The sequence below is a fragment of the Capra hircus genome, chromosome 14 (genome assembly GCF_001704415.2).
Source record: "Capra hircus breed San Clemente chromosome 14, ASM170441v1, whole genome shotgun sequence".
Taxonomy (NCBI): Eukaryota; Metazoa; Chordata; class Mammalia; order Artiodactyla; family Bovidae; genus Capra; species Capra hircus.
The window spans coordinates 50,288,100-50,307,918 of record NC_030821.1 but is presented as its reverse complement, the minus strand read 5'-3'; the positions used below and the strand labels follow the sequence as shown (position 1 = coordinate 50,307,918).

At 44.3% G+C, this 19,819-nt stretch overlaps 1 protein-coding gene across 1 annotated transcript in view; it reads right to left on the bottom strand.

The window, feature by feature from the left end:
• Positions 1-17,730, bottom strand: part of CPA6 (carboxypeptidase A6) — a 299,402-nt gene extending 281,672 nt beyond the window's left edge. Inside the window, exon 1 of the mRNA XM_005689041.2 lies at positions 17,367-17,730. Coding sequence (XP_005689098.2) covers positions 17,367-17,482 — 116 coding nt within the window. The 5' untranslated portion in view covers positions 17,483-17,730. The remainder of the gene's footprint in view (positions 1-17,366) is intronic.

Here is a 19,819-nt window from a genome sequence, read left to right as displayed (position 1 = left end):
ATACCTACCATAAATTTCTTCTCTTCTCAGCAAGTCACTCCTTTAAGTATCTGCAATTGGCTCTTACACAAATGAGCCTGGGTCATCATGTTGATTTTGCATTGTTCTACTGGTTGATTTAGAAGGCTTAATTTGGGGGAAGGGAATTAACTGAATGTTTGAATTGACAATATTCCATTTTACTATTTCCTCTAACTTTTTCTTATTGATTGCTATCCTAGAAAGAACTTAGGTATCAATAGCTGGGTCCACGGTGCACTATTCAACCTGTAGTTAAGTACTTTCTATATAAGTTGTATTAAAAGAAAAACCAAATGCTTTTTCACCTGCAAAAAGGAAGCCAAGATGGTGGCAAGTCCTTTGGCATTTCAGATCATATGTTTTCTTGAGAAACTATGTATTAGTTTCAAAACTGCAGAGTAAATTCTCCCATCTTTAATCCCCTCCCTCTTCCTTCTATTCTTGAGCTGGTTCTCCTCTCTCCCCTTTTCTCCCCACAACTCCTTACTTCAAGCCTTTCTAAGAATCTAAGCCTCTGTCACAGGGACCAGCTGATTTCCATCTGATATTTCAGATGGAAATATCCAGTTTCCATCTGGGTGTTTACAGATTTTACTAAACTTGACTGCTGCCCTGGGAAGTGTGCTAAGCTCCAAGCAGAAAGTGATGTACATCTCAGGACACTTTGAACCGCACAGCACTCTATTTGATCAATTCTACCTGTTAAATTTTTTATTGTGATCTTTTTTAAAGGAAGGCTGCCTCTGGTCTCCAGGGCCATTCTGTTTCTATGGTACTTGGAATGTATTATATATGGTGATCTAAGTAGGGGAACGGAATATAGGAAATACCAGCAGACATGTTCTTATTGCATGACACCCAAAGAGTTAGAAAAAGATGAGCTAAAGGGAAGAACATGGACAATAAAGTTCTGAGAGATCATGGGGATATACAAGCAGATAGAATGGGGGGGAGTCCCCAGAGAAAGAGTACTAGGCATGACTTTCTTGATGTAAGAGAAGCCATTTTTGGCTTTTTATGATCTAAGCCAGCCTACAGCGTTTGCCATTGAACAGGCCTTGGTAATTAGTGATCTTAAGGGAACAAAGCTTCCCTGGTGGCTCAGATGGTAGAGAATCTGCCTGCAATGCAGGAGACCCAGGTTTGATCTCTGGGTCAGGAAGATCCCTTAAAGGAGGGCACAGCAACTCACTCCAGTATTCTTGCCTGGAGAATCCCATGGACAGAGGAACCTGGTGGGCTACAGTCAAAATAATGTAGGAACAGACTGGCTGTTATTAGGTAAGCAAAGTAACAATAGCAAAGATAATAAGTCAGTTGTAAAGACTGCCAGCTCAAACACGTTCTTGAGCTGTTTTGCAGAATTCGACCCTGCTTGACCCATCAACCACCAGCTCCATTGGAAACTAACGGACGATGATGTTGACTTTATCTGATCCTTGTGACTTCTTTCAACTAAAGCTTGGACTCTGTTAGTCTTTGCCCTAATTCTAGGGTGAATTCTCCTCTGCTCAATTCCTTTTATGAATATGCATATACTGCCCAAACCCCTTCATGAATATGCATGTAACCTTCAGGTTTCCCTGATGGATCAGATGGTAAAAGAACCTGCCTGCAATGCAGAAGACCCGGGTTCCATTCCTGGGTTGGGAAGATCCTCTGGAGAAGGGAATGGCTACCCACTCTAGTATTCTTGATTGGAGAATTCCATGAACTGAGGAGCCTGGTGGGTTACAGTCCATGGGACCACAAAGAGTCGGACATGACTGAGCAACTAACACACCCATTCTTAGCTTAAAAATGTCTCCAGTTTTGCAGTTCAGGGAGATATTGCTTTGGGAAAGATCCCTTGTGTTCTTTTTACTTGCTGCAAGTAATAAATCCTTCCTTCTCCTGATCATTGCTTGGTTGTGTCTTTTGACTCAACAACCCCCCAAAAGAGGTGAACCCAGTTTTGGGATAATGGAAGTTCCCTGATTCATAAAAACTATTCAGAGACTAAGAGAAGATATTAAACTTAACGTGAATTGATGAGTAAGGAGCAATCTATAATCTCAAATACATTCACATGTATTTCTTAAAACAGGGGTCCCCCACCTCCAGGATCTAATGCTTGGTGATCTGAGGTGGAGCTGATGTAATAATAATAGAAATAAAGTACACAATACATGCAATGTGTTTCAATCATCCTGAAATTATTCCCTCTTCCACCCAGCACCAGTCCATGGAAAAACTGTCTTCCACAAAATCAGTCCCTGGTGCCAAAAAGGTTGCAGACCACTGCCTTAGAGGATAGAACAATAATAAGAAGGCAAGGATCACTTCTCTAAATTTGGTAAAAAGCAGTAGTGAATAGTCATGTTGACCAGCTGGTGACCATTCTGATACTCACAGGAAACAACAGTTTTGCCTCCAATCTACACTCCACCACACCCCAGGAGTCTGAATGCTTTTCAAAGCATTTTAGGAGGCTGTAAAACATCCGAGACCAAATTTGGGAAATTGTGTGAGTGATACCCAAGACACAGTGAGCAGGGAGGAATATCGCACCTCCCTGACAACAGGCGGGATGCACCAAGGCACATACAGGTGGCCCCAAGCATTCTCACATTCCTTCTGCAGTCATAGGAGCCAAATGGCCTCTTTCTCACAACCTTGATTGATGAAACCTAGTCTGGCAAAACTGCTGGCAGATGTCAGCACTCTGATTCCTGGTTTATTAGTTTCCTTCTTTGCCAGCCTCTCTTCCTCCCTTCACTCCTTTCCATCATCTAAACTTTGACTGAACTTCATTGTTGTTAAGTCATGTTCAACTCTTTTGTGACCCCATGGCCTGCAGCCCCCCACGCTCCTCTGTCCATGGAATTTTCCAGGCAAGAATACTGGAGTGGGTTGCCATTTCCTTCTCTATGCCATTTCTCATCCTGACCCAGGGATTGAACCCAAGTCTCCTGAATTGGCAGGTGGATTTTCTACCACTGAGCCACCAGGGAAGCCCTTTACTGAATATGCCAAACACTATTTGGGGACTAAGAATACAGATAAAGATAAGATGTAGCACCTTACTTTTAATTTGCTTATAACTGAAAAGGAAAGACGAGATGTCCCTGTGGCACATGGGGATGACTATAAATGACAGAGCAAGTCTCTGGACTCTCAGAGCAGAAAGCCATCACAGATGGTTGCCAGGGAGCTCTTGCTGGAGGAGCTGTGTCTGAAAGTCTCTTGGAGGGCAGGTGGGCAGGCATGGGGGAGGGAGGCCCCCTCCCCCTCACCCCCCCGCGAAATATACTCCACCTAGACAAAGGTGTGGAGGACAAAGGTGTTTCACAGTTTTGGAGTTTCACAGTGATGGAGATGGTTCACAGTTTTAGGATGAAACAGATATGGTAACCCACTCCAGTATTCTTGCCTAGAGAATCCCAGGGATGGGGGAGCCTGATGGGCTGCCGTCTATGGGGTCGCACAGAGTCGGACACAAATGAAGCGATACAGCAGCAGCAGCAGAGGTCCACTGGCAGGGAAACAGCAAAGAGCAACTATTTCCTCAAAGGTTCAGTTCTAGCTGTGTCACTTGGGTGCTGGCTGGCTCTCCACATGGTTCTCTGATTTTAGCTTACATCACCTCCCTACAGCCCAGATTGCTAGGCCACCACCCCCCGCCCCAGAGTTCCTCACAGTGGTGGTGTTGGGGGGCTGCACATTACACTTCTATCAAGTTCCCAGGTGATGCTGATGCTGCTGGTCCAAGAACCATGGTCCCTGCCCAGGAACCAGTCAAACAGGCTCCCACCCCTCTTTGCTGTCTCCCATGGGGCAATGTCTGCCCTCAGATACTAACGTGATTCCTGGTCTCATTCTTCTCATGACGCTCTCTATCCCTTCTCTATGCTTCATCTATGTTCGAAACCCTTATCAGAGCTTAACACTATGGTTTATGACTTTCCTGTCATCTCATGAGGATATAAAGTATTGGCCACTTGATGTGAAGAGCTAACTCATTGGAAAAGACCCTGATGCTGTCAAAGATTGATGGCAGGAGAAGAGGATGGCAGAGGATGACATGGTTAGATAGCATCAATGACTCAGTAGATATGAATTTCAGCAAACTTTCAGAGATAGTGGAGGACAGAGGAGCCTGGTATGCTACAGTCTATGAGGTCACAAACAGCTGGACATGACTTAGCAAGTGAAAAACAACAACATGAAGATATAAACTCCGCAAGAGACTATTTCATTCAGTTGTGTCTCAGGCAGCACTGTATTCTGAGCACCTAAATTCCTGTATTCCTAGTACTTCAGATAGTGCTGGCACACAGTAGCACTCAGTAAATAGCGCCAACTGAGTGAATGAGACACTGTCTAGACGAGAGCCAGATAGAGGCCCTTGTGTAGTCTGAGGCAGAAACAATGGAAGCGAAGATGACTCGAGATAGAAGCCACATTGCCTTGATCTTGAAGGGAAAAGATACATTTCTTTGCTCTTGTAAGTAAAAGGCTTGGGTTTTGGAGTGGGAAGAGAGGTTATATAGACTTGGGACTTGAGGTAATTGGAGAGTTTTTAGGGAAGCTGTTGTGGAGTGTGAACCACCTCAGCAAACTAGGCTTCTAGGGAAAAAAAGAAAGAAGAAATCCTCATTTGAGACAGAGGAAACAAGGCAAGCTACATTTCTCTCTGGAATACTGATGTGGTTTTCCTATCAGATATCATATTAAGATGCTTCCCTACCTGCCATTTGCAGTCTATTCCCTATTGTGCCTACACAGAAACCTAAACACTTAGGGAGAACTGGTCTCCCCAACATGCGTCCTCCTTCTAGGTCCTGTAAGTTAATGGCTTAAAGTTGTTTTTTTTTTTTTCTGGCAGCAAATTTATACCTACTCCAAACACTGTGCTACACAGGCTTGTCTCAAATGGCTCAAACCTTCCATATGCTTAGTAAGTTTGATGCCAAATATATTGCTAACACATAATCATACACACATTACATGTGTTCCATGGAAACATGATTGATAGACTGTAAATAGGACCCCAACCATCTCATGGCAAGCTTTGTAACCTCATTACATTCACAAAAATCACCAAAAGGAACTTAGCAGAAACTTAGGTGATTCCATGTATTAGTCTGAAAAGAACTGAACCATCTAAAAGGTAGATGGGAAAGTGAAAGTATGGTAAATGAGGTCCCAAACGCAATGGCTACAAAGTCTGTAAGTGCAAAAATAGACCAGAATTCTCACCTGAGGATAAGATGTGTGATCTTATGAAAGTTTCATCTTTCAGTGGTTAGTAATCTAAGGCTGAAATGCTATTCAAATAAATGATATGTGTGTTTTATGATATATGGATACAATGGCACCCTACTCCAGTATTCTTGCCTGGAAACTCCCATGGACAGAGGAGCCTGGTGGACTGCAGTCCATGGGGGTCTCGAAGAGTTGGACACGACTGAGCAACTTCCCTTTCGCTTTTCACTTTCATGCATTGGAGAAGGAAATGGCAACCCACTCCAGTGCACTTGCCTGGAGAATCCCATGGACGGCGGAGCCTGGTGGGCTGCTGTCTATGGGGTTGCACAGAGTCAGACACGACTGATGCAACTTAGCAGCAGCAGCAGTGTTTTAAAAAATTAAAAAACAAGTCATGAAAGAGCACAAAGAGGGTGGGTTGACCTAGTATACTTGAATTTTCATTTGTTTTTTTCCAGTTTAGATTGTTGGATTAAAACATAAGGCCTCAAGATGTGGGCTTCCCTGGTAGCTCAGAGGTTAAAGCATCTGCCTGCAATGTGGGAGACCAGGGTTAGATCCCTGAGTTGGGAAGATCCCCTGGAAAAGGAAATGGCACCCCACTCCAGTACTCTTGCCTGGAAAATCCCATGGACGGAGGAGCCTGGTAGGCTACAGTCCATGGAGTCACAAAGAGTCGGACACGACTGAGTGACTTCACTTTTCCTCAAGATGCAGGGGCTACTGTTATCTCCTTTGACAATTCCTAACCTTACTTGGTTACACATTCCTAACACTGGGAAAGATTGAGGGAAGGAAGAGAAGGGGGCGGTAGGGGATGAGATGGTTGGATGGCATCATTGACTCAATGGACATGAGTTTGAGCAAACTCAGAGAGACAGTGAAGGCAGAGAAACCTTGCAACCTCCTGCAGTCCATGGGGTCACAGAGAGTCCGACACGACTGAGGGACTGAACAATAACAATAGCAATCTTACCTGGGGATAAGGAATGATAAGTCATCATCCATCGGTACTCTTAGTTCTTGATCAGTAAATGTTGTGAAATGGGGGAGGATGGAAGGTCTGGAAAGATGGAAGAGGAGACAATACCTCCTGTTCTCAGGTAACTGATGGGGGGAGGCAGAGAGAGGCCCATTTATTTGATTAAAGTGAAGTTGCTCAGTCATGTCTGACTCTTTGCGACCCCATGGACTGTAGCCACCAGGCTCCTCTGTCCATAGAATTTTTCAGGCAAGAGTACTGGAGTGGGTTGCCATTCCCTTCTCCAGGGGATCTTCCTGACCCAAGGATCGAACCTGGGTCTCCTGCATTGCGGGCAGACGCCTTACCATCTAAGCCACCATGGAAGCCCCGTATTTATTTGATTAAGAAGATCCATTTTCAGGGGTATTTTAAAGCCCCAGGAAGACAGAAGGTAATGGAAAGGTAATCAATTTTGTAATAGGATACATCTACACAAGAGCCTTTCTAACTAAGATTAAACATAATCATTTACCTAATAAATATAGTGCTTTATAATAGATTTTGATTTATAAAGCACTTTATCATTTCGTTCAATGCTAGAGAAATACATATTAGTGGCAGCCTTTACTTTATCTGCTCTTCCATTGCTAAATCATTTCTGCCCTCTTTCATTTTGAGCTCCAGAAGTTGCTCTCACACAAATCTCCAGAGTTAAACACGTATTCTTTCTGCTTTCAATTCCAGCTTGGTTCCTCACTAACCTAAGAGGTTAGAGATTCTTGGGTCTGAAGGAAGGGACAAAGGAAGAAAGGAAATTATTCTCAGGGCAGGATGACTTGGCCCTTAGAGGAGAGGCTGTCTAGCAGGAGCCTTATATAACCATGGAGGCTGGCAACTACTGTCAGAACTGTGGCAATGAAAGCAGAAAGGAGGGATGGGGAACATAGACCCCCGTCTTTCTCTCCTTCCCCCAATTCACCTGCTGGGAAAGGGAGCTGGACACAGCTGCAGAAGCCCATCTTGCAGGTACAGAGAAAAGAAGAGTGGAGGATGGATGGGGAGATTTCTGACATTAACCTTCCTGACTTGCTTTACAGCTTCCTAACAGCTTGTTTAAACATGTATCCTCACCCTTTTATTAAACTGTGATAGACTGAATGAGGAGGGTCCACAGTGGCAAGATTTAGATAACACGAGGACACCTAGGATGATCTTCAAGAAAATGATGGAGCTGGATCATGGTTCCTTTACAAACATCTCTACCAAGAGCTGGACTCTCAGTAATGCCTGGTGGTCCTTCTTAGGGTTCAACTCATCTCTCTGAGGAACACTTTAAATCTAAATCTCTTTTTTTTTTTTTAAATTGGAGGATAACTGCTTTACAATATTATGTTGGTTTCTGCCATACATCAGCATAAGTCAGCCACAGGTATACATATGTCCCCTCCCTCCTGAAGCCCTCTCCCATCTCCTTCCCCATCTTACTCCTCTAGGTCGTCACAGAGCATGGTATCAAGCTAGCTCCCTGTGTCACACAGCAAATTTCCCCTGTGGAGAAAAGGGAGCACTCTTGTACTGTTGATGGGAATGTAAACTGATACAGCCACTATGGAGAACAGTATGAAGATTCCTTAAAATCTAGGAATAGAACTACCATATATTACTGGGCATATACCCTGAGAAAACCATAATTGAGAGAGACGCATGTACCCCAATGTTCGTTGCAGCACTTTTTACAACAGCTAGGACATGAAAGCAGTCTAGATGTAAATCATCTCTCCTTTTATCAGGTTTTCTGTCTATGGTCTCTTCTAGGGCTACGACCTCTCCACCTACTTTAAAGAGAGATGAGAGCCCTGCTAGCATTGTGTCTTCAGAGACCCAACTCCATCCTTCCCCCTCTCCCTCTTCTTTATCTGTAGTCTTGTTTTCTCTTTTCATTCCTGCCACCTGGCATAAAATATGGCCATCTCTTCCCTAAGAAGTAAAAGCTAAATAATTAAAACTCTTCTTCAACTCTAGTCGTTGACCTCTCTTTCCACCCCATCATGGATAAGTTTCTTGAAATTATGGTCTACACTCACTGCTAACTTGCTCACCTCCCATTCATTCCCCAACCTACCGTGCTCTGGTTTTCACTCGTTTTTCCACCAAAATCATTTGATGACAAATATGATTTCCTTAATGGACAAACCAATGGATACTATTCTGCAGTACTTGATGTGACTGACCTCTTCCTTCTTGAATCTCTTATTTTCCTTTAACTAATATTTCTTGGGTTTCTTATTCTCTCTGTAGGCCTTTCTACTTCTTTCTTCTCTGGTTTTCCCCCATTGTTCTTCTCACATAATGAATACTTCCTGGGTGTTTCATGGTACATTCAAGGTTAAAAAATTCCTTACACATCAGTTACTGGAATCTATGTCAGTTTAGATCTTTCCATTGTGCCTTTAGACCCATCTATCAAATTGAAGCTTCCCTGGTGGCCCTCACAGTTAAGAATCTGCCTGCAATGCAGAAGACCCGGGTTCCTTACGTGGGTTGGGAAGATCCCTGGAGGAGGGAATGGCTACCCACTCCAGTGTTCTTGCCTGGGGAATTTCATGGACAGAGGAGCCTAGTGAGCTACCGTCCTTGGGGTCTTACAGAGTTGGACACACTGAGGGATTAACACTTTCACTACTTTCTCTTTTATCCAACTGGGCACTTTATAGGAACCTCAACCATACATATCTGAGAAAGTACTAACCTTCTCTGCTAAGTGCTCAGTCCTGCTAACCAATCCTGAGAATCACCTTATACTACTTCGTCTTGCTTCTCCCCTTTGGCTTACCCAACTGTGAAAATCCTACCTCCTAAATACTTTTTAAGTTGGTTTCCCTCCTTTTCCTTCAATTGTCACTACCAGAAACCAGGCTCTTCTGGGTGTTACCATGGTCACCATAACATCCCAGTCTTCTTGCTCCCAAATCTGCAGCCCTCAAGCCTCCCCTTCTCAATGATGGCAGAGGGAACTTTCTTCAAGAAAATCTATGTAAATTCCCTGCTGAAACGTCTTCATCAACACCCAATCACCTTCAGGAGAAAACAGCTTCATATTATGGCGCATAAAGTGATTCATGACTTTGAAGCCTTTCGTTTTAGCTACACTTAATTTTCTAGACTTAACAAGTTCTCTTACCTGTAGTTCTTTGTGCATCCAATATACTCCCTGTATCTGGAAAACCTTAACCTGATTTCTACCTCTTCTTTATGACCAAGGTCAGGGTCATGTCCTCTGAGTACCAACCATTCGAAAGGAAACTACCTTGCATATTTAATAATCCACTCAAATTTCTGTTTTTTAAGACCCATCTTACAATCAAGAAGCTTCTTTGACCTCTCTCCACCCTTCAGTCTACATTAAGTGACCCTCTCTTGCACTTACCCAACTCCAGGAGTTCTCTCGGAGGGCACCATGACTGCAGAGTTGGAATTGCTTGTTTTTTGCCTGAGTGCTCATTATGCTGTGCACATATACCGTTCTTTTATCTCTGTCATCCCAGACTAGCAGAGGGCCAGATTCCCAACAAATATTTATAGGAACGAAATGAAAATCCTCCCTCATTAAACATGTTTCAGCCTTGCCAACTCACTTTACTTCATTCCCAGCTACTCTAGGGAATAGAAAAGAGAGAGAAGTTTTCTGGATTCAAAGACAGTGTTGTCAACTGTACAAAAAGAAAAAAAAAATGCTGTGAAGTTGGCTGACCTGGATTTTAGTTCCAACTCCACCACCAGCCCTGAAAACCCCTTTACCTTTCTGGAGTTCTGCTTCCTTGTATATATTAAATAAAAGGATCGGGCTATGCTTTTTGTTTGTTTGTTTTTTGGTCTCCTTCAGTTCTGACACTCTGACTTTAAAAAGACCATATACAGAATGAAAATGCACACTTTCAAATGACCTTGAAGTGCAAAATCCTGAATGCTCATTTGGATGGATTATTTCTTCAGGAGAACCAAGTGGAAGGGAGAATGGCAGGGTGGGGTGGGCATTTACTTAATAACAGAGTGACTACTGAGGCCGATTGCTAGTTATATCACATATCTGGCCATTAGTTAGTAGCCTCCCTTGCAGCTAAAGGGACTTACCTGATGGCTCAGTTGATAAAGGACCTGCCTGCAATCCCAGAGACCCGCTGAAATACAGGAGACCCGGGTTCAATCCCTGGGTTGGGAAGATCCCCTGGAGAAGGAAATGACAAGCCGCTCTGGGAAATGGCAACCCAATCCAGTATTCTTGCCTAGGGAATTCCATGGACAGAGGAGCCTCTTGGGCTATATACAGTCCATGGGGTTGCAAAGCATCAGACACGACTGAACGACTAACACACACACACCTTGTGAGCACCATTCTCTTACATAGAGAGCCAGCTCAGCCATAACGATGAACTACTGGGACATTCCAGGGTTCTTGCAGCTAAGGGCATATGATTGATTCTAGCCAGTAGCGAGTGATATTTGAACTTCTGGGCTGTGATTTTAAAAGGAAAGAGGAGAGACCATCCCTTTCCACTTTCCTGCAGGCTGGACGACTCCTTCCTGACACATCTGGGAGTTGAGTGCTGAGCACAGCAGAGGTATAGCACAGACAGACCCCTGAGTCTCTGTCACCATCAAACATACTGGTTTTGGATTTTTCACACGAGAGAGAAAAAAGTTTCTTGTTTAAGCCATTGAATTTTTGGTTCTTTATTCTAGCAAAAAAGAGAAAGAAAAACAAGACAACCTAACAATATTCTTAAGAACACAGATATTAAGAAAACGTTTTTACTATTTTCAAAGTATACTGAGAGAAAAGAACAAAGATGGTACTTTTGTTGAAGAAAACCAGATAGAAGTTTGCTTCAACCTTTAATAAGAAAACTAATTCTTAAGGAAATTTACTATACTACCCAGAACAAGACCCTAAAGCCTCACATGCTGCTTTATCATAAAGAAGTTAATACCCAGAAGGCAGACTGGAAAAGCATTTATTTGGCAAAGCAAATGCTAATCCTACATACGAGTTATCTACCAATTGATCGTAATGAAGACTGTAAAACAAGCCATCAAGAGTTTTTATTTTTCATTCAGTAATCCCATTTATAAAGACAGAAAACACAATGCTTTTGTAGCCTGCACAGTCTAAGCTGTGAAGTTATGAAACATTAACATCCTTCACTGCTTTTCACGGGGTGGAAGTGATTAGGCTTAATGGCATTACCCAGAAGGTATCCTGGCGCCATAAAATAAAAGCTCCGTCATCAGATTGGGCTCCCCTGGAAAAGCAGTCCAGAAGCACAGGAAATGCTCCTCCTCCCACTAGCTCACTGGCAGGAGGAATGCTGATCCCCATGGAGTACCATCGACCTGCCAGTTCAGGTCAGGAGTAGGGGCCGCAGCATCGATGTCCTTCAGAAGCAAAGCTGGCAGCCCCAGTACACAACACTGGGCAGGGAAGAAAACTTTTGGTGTAATGAGCTGCTAAACAATCCACAAGTGGGTGCTGCACTCTGTGCTAGTGCCTAGGGAAACCAAAAATAGCCTCCCACTAACCAGGGTCAAGGGCTAAAAGGAACTTCCAGAGAACCATTCCATTAATCACATGCCAACCTGTGGGGACAAAGTTTCAAAGCAACCTTAGAGCCCACCATACACCCTTCCTAACACCTGATGCCCCAAATCTATATCTTTCCCACACATTTAAAAATAATTTTTGATGTGGACCATTTTTAAACTCTATTGAATTTGTTACAATATTGCTTCTGTTTTGTGTTTTGGTTTTTTTGACCGTGAGGCATGTGGGAGCATAGTTCCCCCACCAGGGACTGAACCTGCACCTCCTACATTGGAAGGCAAAGTCTTAACTACTGGACTGTAAGGGAAGTCTGTATCACACACATTTTAATCCATTATTCATGATCTGAGATGGCTCCTTCTTGCTTTCGGCCCTTATTATGAGCGGGGCTTGCCTGCCTTTCTTGTTCAGGATGAGCAAGGCTGAAGCTCTCTATTCTTATTACAGAGGAGTGTTAGGACTGAACAGAGTGAAATAGAGGCAGAGGAACTGGAGCATCTGATAATAGAGGCCTTGAGAGACTGGCAGAGATTGGATTTGATGTATTTGGCAATAGGTGGCCAAAGTAGATCTTTGAGCAAGAAAGTAACACAACAGAAGCCTTATTTAGTGAGGTTATCAGTACAGGAAGGACTATAGGCAGGGAGATCAGTTAGCAGAAAGTTACCTTTATCCAGGCTGAGATAAAGACATCGTAAACATGGCTGGTAGCTATTATAAGAGAGAGGACAAGTAGGATATTTTGGAATGGAAGGAACTAGAGATAGACTTGCTCTTCTGAAATGAAATAAGAAGGTAGTTGGAAACCTAGAGTAAAACTCATCAAGGAAACAGACACAGTGAAGAATAAAAGGCAGAACCCACAATTTCCCACCCAAATCAGGACCTTTCTCAGACTGGAAGAGGAGCACTGGCAGTTACTACCCCAGAACAGTATGTACAGACAGGGCCAGTCCATGGCAAGCAAGGATTCATGGTCAACCCATCTGAAAAGAACTTTAACCACCAACATAGAAGATAACTCTCAGATTCATGAGCAACTGGATTGCTTGAATTCTAGCCCTAGGTTTCCGAAAGTTCAGAGCATTACTAGGAAGCCACCAATGAAACTGAAGCTGCAATTCTTTGGCCACCTGACATGAAAAGCCGACTCACTGGAAAAGACCCTGATGCTGGAAAAGATTGAAGGCAAAAGGAGAAGAGCATGGCAGAGGATGAGATGGTTAGATAGCATCACCGACTCAATGAACATGAGTTTGAGCAAACTCTGGGAGACGGTGAAGGACAGGGGAGCCTGGTATGCTGCAGTCCATGGGGTCTCAAAGAGTCAGATATGACTTAGCAACTGAACACCATCACCACCCCCACCATCAGAAAACTGCTTTGAGCAATGGAGGGGACTACCTAGAGAGCTAAGATGGAGAACAAGGATGACATCCTTGAAGTCAAATCTATTCCCCCAAGCCTCTACTTCTCTGCAATATTTCACATCCCAATTTGGGGCTCTCTGCTCACAGGATTTTAAGAACCAAACACCTTTAAAAATCTCATTTTCTTCAAGTCTAATTCTTGGATCTTGATATGCCACTCCAAAGGATGACTGGTCAACTTGACCAATAACCGAGTGTCCATATAGGTGGGGGATGGGAGGGGGAGGGGCAGGGATGGGAGGACGAATGCAGCATGGACGCTGGCTCATCAGAACACACCAGCTGGCTAGTGGGCTATGACCAGCCTGCACATACCTATGTAGACCCTACACCAGCGTTCAGTCCCCCGTCGTGGCTCTGGTGGTGGAAGTCGTGCTCTCTCTCTACCCCAGCCCAGGCACCCAAGGCTGGGTGACCAGAAGAGGGGAAGGATTTCTCCCTCCTCCTTGGTGAACTGAGCTTTCTCTTCAACCCCACAGTAGGCTGCTATCCCACAACACACTCAAACACTGTGCCTCCCAATGTTACCTGCGGGGCTGCTGTCTTTGCTAAGCTGCAAGCTATCAGACGGCTTTGGCTCCGGTGCTCTTGGCACAAGTAGGTGTTGCAGTCATCCTGAAGGCATCGAGTGCACACCCACAGCCGCTTTCTGTGCTACTTATTTTGGTGACAATCTAAAGTTCCTTCTCTCATATGGTCTCTGCCTGCTTTTCTATTAACAATTTACCACCTTAGAGAAGACCACCAAGGGTCAACTTCCAATTTTACCCACAAAATCTGCTCCTTTCTTTCATCATCCTATTATCAGTTCTCTCAACAAGGTGAAGTCTTCAGTTTTTCTGAGAAAATCATTCTTTTCTGTCCCTGAATTGGCACAGTGAGAAGTGCAGTTTGTTGAGTTAGGCAGAGCTGGGTTAGAATCCCCGCTGTGGGTTAGCTGTGAACTTGGATTGCCCTTTTGTCCCTCAACTGAACCTCTCTGTGAAATGAGGATACCAAAACTCTCGTTAGGCTAATTGAGAAAGTAATATTTTTTATCAATGTTTTATATTAAGTACTGGTAAGTATTAGTAAGTAGTTGACATGGTGTTAAAAAAGCTAAGTGCCAAAAACCATGCAATACTCAGGCTGTTGCTTTTAATTCTCATGACAACTTGGCAGGGAATATTGTCTCAGTGTCTCAGATGAAGAAACTGAGGCTCGGAGAGGTTAAGGAATTTACCTTAAGGTAACAGAGCTACTAGGAGTGGGGAAGCAGAAACTGACAGGCAGGCCGTTGAACTTCAGGACTGATAAACATTATACGTGAAGGCAGAACTGAATAGGCAGTTCAGCAAAATATCATAGCCACTTTGCTTCTACAGTATCACCAATTACCATCACTAAAAAAACTACCCTAATTTCATGTCATGCAGGAGATTCTTATTTTTTGCCCTCAATATCACAGTCTAATAAATAACCAAGTCTGCTTCCAGGGATATGAAGGGATTAGGGAAAAGGAGAGAACACAGAGTGATGTCAGCCTGAGTTGCAGTCTCATCCACTGACTGATATATTTTTTAATCACCAAAATGTTTGACCTGTATCATAGCTCTTAAAACCTGCCAACAGAGTACCAATAAATGTTATTTGATGTCAAGTTATTTTCCACACTTGGCTTCATCCCTTTTCTACATATTTTTAAATCTGCTTTGTAAGTAATTTGATAGTTACCTGAAAAGGTATTCGTTTATGTCAGATTTTCCTTATAGTCTCCCTACACTTTTTTTTCCAACATGCTTAAATTTGCCATTTTTCAAGCATCTTATTATACGACCACACCACGCGACTGTTACTAGTTTGTGTAGAAAGCCTAGGCTCATTAGCTGCTCTTAAGAAGCACACTGGTCTGCCCTGTGTATTGTTTTTTTTCATGCTCAGAGTCCTGCAAATGATGATCATATATTATCAAATTCAACCAAGACTCACAAAAAAATTGCCTTTTTTTTTTTTTTTTTACAAAACTGCAAGAAATAGTGCTGCTTCATAATTACTACCAATAATACCTAAATAGATTACTTAAGGGACAAAAATGAGGTGGTTTAGAATAACTTCGGATGAGAAACAAAAATAATGTTCAATACCATTCTCTCATGTTATTTTACCTGGTTCTAGCTAGACTGGCAGAAAGCATTTCCTGGGGAAGTAAAGCAACAGAATCCCAAACCTACGCAGCATTTCTGTCTTTGGTGGTGAGAGAATTACATGTATCAAATGAAGGGAAGGCAAAAACCCCCATTTTCAATGGTGAGTGTGCTCAAAGACATCTCTGGATAAAGGAGAAGCTCTCCTGTGATGGACAGGGAAGGCTCCCTTCCGTGTCTCATTGTTTCATCTTTTCCTTCCAACTTCCAGACACCTCTAATTTATACATTTGGGACTAACTTATTATGGAGCAGCCAGAGAGAAAATGGCAATTACTTTCTTTGCAGAACAACAGAAAAGATAGTGCAACTTTGTCCTGAAAGATTCCAAGTTCTCTAAGAAAGGCCACCACCTTTGGCTTCTTTTCCTCTGCTAAGTGGTACTTAGGGAAGTGGGCACACCTGCTCTGCTAAGCTGACCTGCTCACTTACCTTTGACGAGGGTCATACCGAAGTCATTATGGACTGAGCCACAGCTGAGTGGAGGAGCGAGGTCCTATGTCACACGGGCACATCTAAATCTGATATGTATTTATCACGTAACTAACATCCATTAAAGAGTCACAGCAAACTCCTCCACATCTTAGCCGGCACCATCAGTCACTAAACACAGCTTCCATACCCAGGTCTCCAAGGGCAGCGACCACCAAGGACAAGATGTAAAGCCTGGACGGTGTATGTCCAGGAGACAGAAAAGCGGCTCTCAGATGTAAACTCCGAATACTCCCAGGAATACCAGGGTGGAAATTTTGGGGATTATGTTACTATCTATAGTCCTCATCTCCACCAACTCCCCCCCCATCATCCTGCATCTCCTTAAACTGAGGGCACATTTTACAAAATTTCCTCTGTAAGCAACATATTCAGAGGGAACTCTATAGCTGTGCCCAGATTCTTCAGGAGAAAAAGAGAAACAACTCTCTTTTCTAGGGTCATACTTTCAAATTCTTCTCTACATGATTCCTAGAAAGAACAACTGCTTTAAGACCTGGCCTTCATCCAGATTGATATGAAAACTTTCCTCTACTGGTCCTCACAGAGCACTTCTAGACTATTTGAAAGATTTAAGACTCTAGTTTTTCCTTCTCTGTAGAAAGGAACTGAATTAGAGGAGCTATTTAACGTTCTCCCAACCCTAAAATGCAGGAATGCCAGCATTTCCAGATTCAGAGAACGACCCCCTGCAAATTCAAGCGAAGCACACGCTGTATGCTGTATATTTCACAGTAAGCCTTCAGGATAAGACATGCGCAGTCCCACACGGTTCACACGCAGCCCCGCACCTCCTCATTGAAGGCAAACAAAGCATGCTAACCCACGGAAGGGGAAAAACGCACACAGCGTTTCCCCTCTAGGTTTCTCCCTTCAGAAAAACACCCATAATTTTGCAGTTGGCTACGTTTATTCAGCTTATTTTGAGTTGACTCATTTCCATTGCTCAGATTTGAAAATCTTTCTAATAACCACACTGTAGGCTAACAAACACTCAAGAGAAAAAAAGTCACACTCGATTCTTAAATTAATCACTGGTGAATTTCCACCCACTGCTCCTGCATACACTCAAGGGGAAGCTTTAGTTTTCAGGTTGCAGTTCATGTGGCACAGCATCCCCGCGGCCGAGCATACACCAATACTGCACACACTGGCCACAGTGATTCTAAAGACAGAATCCCAATCAACACTGGTCCACGGCTCAGGTTGGCACATCATAAAGAGTATGAGAAACTAGACGTGTGCCCAGCACATTCTCTCCAGAGAGCCTGGGACTGCACGGACATTTAAGATTAGGTGGCCAGGAAAGCATACAGATTCACACAGAGACCGCAGACCAGAACAAGTGAGGCTCGCTCAGGACCAAACCAGCGCCCTCCCCTGATCTGAGTCCAAGCTGTGCAGGGCATGAAAGTCGCTCCACTCACCCAGCATAGCGGTTGCTGTAAAGGTGACTGTGTCCTGGGCTCAGGCTCCTCAAAAAGAGCAGGCAGAGAGGCAGAAAAGCTGCTGTCTGGCTCCTGGGCTTCCCGAAGAACTTCATAGCGTGAGGATGAGAGGGCTGCAAAAGTTCCTCCTGTAGTTACAGACACCCCCTCCACACGGCACACAGTCCCTGGGAGAGGTGGGGGCGTGGGCTTAGGAGGGAGCAAAATGTGACACTTCTTTCCAGCCTCAGAGAACAAAAAAAAAGTTCAAGCAGCTGAGGGAGGGAGGTTGCTGCTCAGACTTGGTCCTGGGATGAGAAGCAGCAGCACACACAGCCCTGCCCTGAACTGAGCTGATCCTTAACCAGGCTTCCTCCAAGGGGCTGGGCCTCCCCAGGCTGACTCACCACGGGGGTTTGCTGGGTGCTGCCTCATCTGGGTAACTCCTCTTTTATTTTCTTGTTTTTGGAGGCTTTTTTTTTTTTTCTTTTTGCTTTCCAACTATAGGATGCTAACTTTTTACGACAACCTTCCTCCTACCCTAGAGCTTTCCGATGACTGAGCAGGTAAAGAATCCACCTGCAGTGCAGGAGACACAGGAGATGCATGTTCGATCCCTGGATTGGGAACATCCCCTGGAGGAGGAAATGGCAACCCACTCCAGGGTTCTTGCCTGGAAAATCCCATGGACAGAGGAGCCTGGTGGGCTAGAGTCCAAAGGGTGGCAAAGAGTCGGACATGACTGAGCACAAGTACGAGTGTGAACTGCAAAAGATCTGTTTGAGGATGAGCTAAAACACCCAGGTGTAGAGCATTGCAGGCTTTGTGTTTTGCTCTACCAAGGCAAATTTCTCCTTGGAGTCCACCTCCTGAAATGCACAATGAATTCAGTCTGGATGAGCTGGGGACCTCAGGTGTGGCTGGCCAGGCCAGGTCCCCACTCCTACCTGAACCAAGTCAGGGCAGCCACTTCCCTGTGCTTCAGGGAGCCTCATGCTGATTTCACGTGTCATTGGCAGCACCCAGGCCTGAGGCCAGTTCAAAGGTTCTCCTGGGGAACTGGAGGACTCTGGGTACTGAGGCACATTCCCTGTACATTTGGAATCACTTAGGGAGCCAGGCTATTTAAATCAGTTCCCGGGGGTGGGATCAGTTGTTGAAAAAGCCCCTCAGGTGAGTTGGAGTTCAGCCCCCTTGCTGGTCTAGAGCAGGCTTCTCAAATTTGGGCGTGCACACGCATCACCTGGGAATCTTGTTAGAACACAGCTTCCGAGGCAGCAGGCTGGGGTTGGGGCCTGAGATTCTGCATTTCTAACAAGATTACAACTGATGCTGGTACTGCTGGCCTTTCAGTCCCACTTTGAGGAACAAGGCTTTACTTTACAATGAGTTCTGCTTTGGCTTCTCTCTCTAAAAGCTAGGGGTGGAGGAAACCTTGAAGGAAGCCAGTTCCTTCTTGGTTTTCCCAAGTTGGTGATGAAGAAGGCTTTTTTTTTGCATTTACTTGCTTCTACCACCGGGGTTCCCAGGTGGTGCTAGTGGTAAAGAACCCACCTGTCAATGCAGGAGATAGAAGAAACTTGGGTTCAATCACTGGATCAGAAAGATCCCCTGGAGAAGGAAATGGCAGCCCACTCCAGTATTCTTGCCTGGAGAATCCCATGGACAGAAGAGCCTGCTGGGCTACAATTCAGGTGGTCTCAAAGAGTTGGACACGACTGAAGTGACTTAGCACAGCACACACACTTCTACCCTTATACACCAGAAAACCCATCTTGGGGGAGGATGTGCTTTGCTTTAGTAAATAAGAACATGGCTATCTAGGGTGTCTCCTGCTGTCCCCCACGACCAGTTGCCATCAAGAGCTCCTGCACCTTCTAACATGACAGCTAGGACCCCTGGTAGAAAAGAAATCACCAAATCTTCCTCCTGGGGACTTTAACCAAAACACATAGGCATTTGGAGCATAACAGCTAAAAAATGATTTTCATTTAAGATGATTTTCTAAAGTTTACTCCAACTTCTTTGTTGCTTTACTCTCACTAAGTCATGTCTGACTCTTTTGCAACCCATGGATTATAGCCCGCCAGGCTCCTCTATCCATGGGGCTTCCCCTGTAAGAACACTGGAGTGGGTTGCCATTTCCCCCTCCAGGGGAATCTTCATGACCCAGGGATCAAGCCCACATCTCCTGTGTCAGCCCCTTTCTCCAACTACCCCAGGATTACTTTGGTTAATCTCTTTTCCATGTCCCCCTTCCTAACACCCAGTATGTCTGCTACTGTAGGGCCACAGCACGTCGATTTTAAGTGTTGGTCTGCTTTTCTCAAAAGGCTGTCTTCTCCCTGAATGCAGAGCTGTGTCCCTCTGTCTTTGTATGACTGCCTCTTCTCTCCTTGAGAGAACAATGTTCACCGAAGGAATGATCAACAGTGTTTGTTGAGTGAGCGCTA